Genomic DNA, 2,500 nt, shown 5'->3' on the forward strand with positions numbered 1-2,500 from the left:
TTGGGCTGAGCTTGCCTTCACCATGCTGAAGGTGACGGAATAGCTGCGAATTGGATTCATGACGTGGATTTCCAGTGTGGATTTGGAGTTTGTGAATACTGTTTGTGTAATAATCACAGGCATTACAGCGTACCTGTACAGGGTTACTGACGTTGAGGTACTTGAGCCTCCATTCATTGCTGGGTCCTCCCTCCTTTATGTGGTTCACTAGTTGTAGCCTCTGTAGATGTTTGTCAGTCTTGCAGTGGAGTTGGAAGTTGGCCTTTAGTTGTGTCTTGTATTGACAGAGATTGCAGATATAGGTGCCCTGGGAGATATGAATGTTTTCTTGCTCTCTGTGCTTAGTCCTGTCATGCTGTAAATGTTGGTGAAGATTCTCCAAAGAATCTGTGGCATGCTGATTACAGACACAGCACTGAAACATTCTGGAAGCATCTGGAATATGTGGGTCAAAGGACATACCCATTCCTCCATTTTCTTTTCTCAGATCTACTGGGATTTCTCCAAATTGGCCTTGAAGGCCTGCCATGATCATGGATTGGTCGAACTGAAAATTGACATTTCCAGGGACTGGAGATGAGATGCCAGCCAGGAATGCTGGATCATTCTGCATTAACATGAGTTGATTCATTTGTTGAATCTGCATATCACGCTGCATGTGCTTCATGTTTTGCTGTAGTACCATCATATTGTGGGTGTGTTTTTCACTAGTCATATGAATGCGCAAGTTCCGCGCAACATTTGTTTCATAGTTGCAGACATCACACCTCCATGTTGGTTTTGGTTTGTTCTTTTTCAGATGACTTAGAGGATCAGCTGCAGCAGGTGGCTGTGGTGGTTGAGCGGGTAACTGCTGAGGAATCTTCATTTCTGCATTTCCATTGGCCAATTCCTGCACATTATTCAAATGCTTGTCAGACTGCATGTGGATGCTTAAGTTCCCTTTGGTTGTTGTGGAGTAATTACAAACTTCACAACGGTATGGCTTGTACCCACAGGAATAACTTTCACCTCTGGCAAGCCTTGGGTGAGGCTGGCTGGAGATACAGTACATGCACTGCTGGTCATTATCAGGATGTTTTTCTTTCATATGGATTTCTAAAGTTTCCTGATACTTGTAATGCCAGTTACATTTAGGACATTTCAGGGTCTTGCAAGAGTTTCGAGAATGCATCATGGTCATGTGACCCCCCAAGGACTGAGAGGATCCAAGGACCATGTCACATTTAGGACACTCCACTCCTTGTACTCTTCCCTGTGGGTGTTCATCACAGACCGTTAAAAACATCATGGAGTGACTGGGATTTGCCACTGAAATGGTTGAAGGGGCAAAAAGCTGAGAATTGCTGGAGGTAATCTGGCTTTTGGTGAAAGATTCACTGCTTTGTTTCATCTTCTGTAGGAAACTGGACTCTTGTGAAGAATCAATCCTTCTGATACCTGAGATCTCTAATGATGACATCTCATCATCAGCTAAATTTTCATCATCATTGTAACCATTGGTGGAACTTTTGTCATTGTGCAGATAAGAGTCCGACTCTGATTCTCTTCTCAATAAATGTCCCTGAGAATTTTCAGATGAGGATTTCCCAGAATTCAGTTGTAAAAATGGTGGTGAAGAAAGTTTCGGTTTGGAATAAACAAAACTAACTGATGTATTACTTCCTATGGAACCATATGATGAATGCTTTATGCTACTTGGAGGAAATGCTTGCGAAGCAGATGATGATGACTGTAGTTTTGGAGAAGATGTAAGAGGTTTTGGTTCCAAAAACGACATGAGTGGTTCCTTCTCCATACCAACACACTGGATGATTGCAGATGCATTTTTCTTTGACATAATGTCCTTTTCCAGATCATTAAGAGACATTGAATGTTCTGAGGAAGCATGTGCCATGAAAGACTTTGCATATCCAAAAGAGAGTTTACATATAAAGCACATTAATATGGGTTTTGTTGGGACCAAGCTTTCATCTGAGGTAGAATTTTGTTCCACTTCAATATCACTATCAGATTTTCCTCTTCGTACATCATACACTCTGTAACTGAACATGATAGGTGCTGGGCAAGGAGAAGATGGAATGCTGTACATATTTTTAAAGTTTTTTGACACAAAGAAAGCATTTGCTATGTGAGGAAATGCTGGGACTTGTGATGCAATATTGCTTCCTTTCTTGTCAACAATAATGTTCTCTTGATTTGGCAAGTCAATAATGGAGTCAAGGTCACTGAGGTCGGAGTCTCCCCCTTCAATGATGTAAGCAGACCCATCAGAATTATACACTATCTTCCCATCAAAACTCTCCCCCTCACTTAGATCCCCATCTGTGGAAGCCTGTGTGGGCTCAGAATTCCCAGGATCAGAGGCTTTCATGGCACAAGTGTGTTCCATATAAGCCTGCATGGAAGGGAAATCCAAGTTGCAGTTGTCACAGTCCACAGGCTCATTATCGTCTGAGAGATCACCAAGCCTGTTAGTATCAGGCTCAACTCGATCCTC

The 2,500-nt window shown here is 42.4% G+C and overlaps 1 protein-coding gene across 2 annotated transcripts in view; it reads right to left on the reverse strand.

The window, feature by feature from the left end:
• The window catches only part of LOC133205258 (zinc finger homeobox protein 4-like), a 35,953-nt gene that overhangs the window by 26,645 nt on the left and 6,808 nt on the right, over positions 1-2,500 (reverse strand). For both annotated transcript variants that reach the window (XM_061341027.1, XM_061341028.1), the window contains exon 2: positions 1-2,500. This exon is cut by the window's left edge and continues 219 nt beyond it; it is cut by the window's right edge and continues 298 nt beyond it. In XM_061341027.1, the coding sequence (XP_061197011.1) occupies positions 1-2,500 (2,500 nt within the window).

Source organism: Saccostrea echinata, unplaced genomic scaffold (genome assembly GCF_033153115.1).
Source record: "Saccostrea echinata isolate AGI-Se365-2 ecotype Australia unplaced genomic scaffold, CSIRO_AGI_Sech_v1 ptg000054l, whole genome shotgun sequence".
In the NCBI taxonomy this organism is placed as follows: domain Eukaryota; kingdom Metazoa; phylum Mollusca; class Bivalvia; order Ostreida; family Ostreidae; genus Saccostrea; species Saccostrea echinata.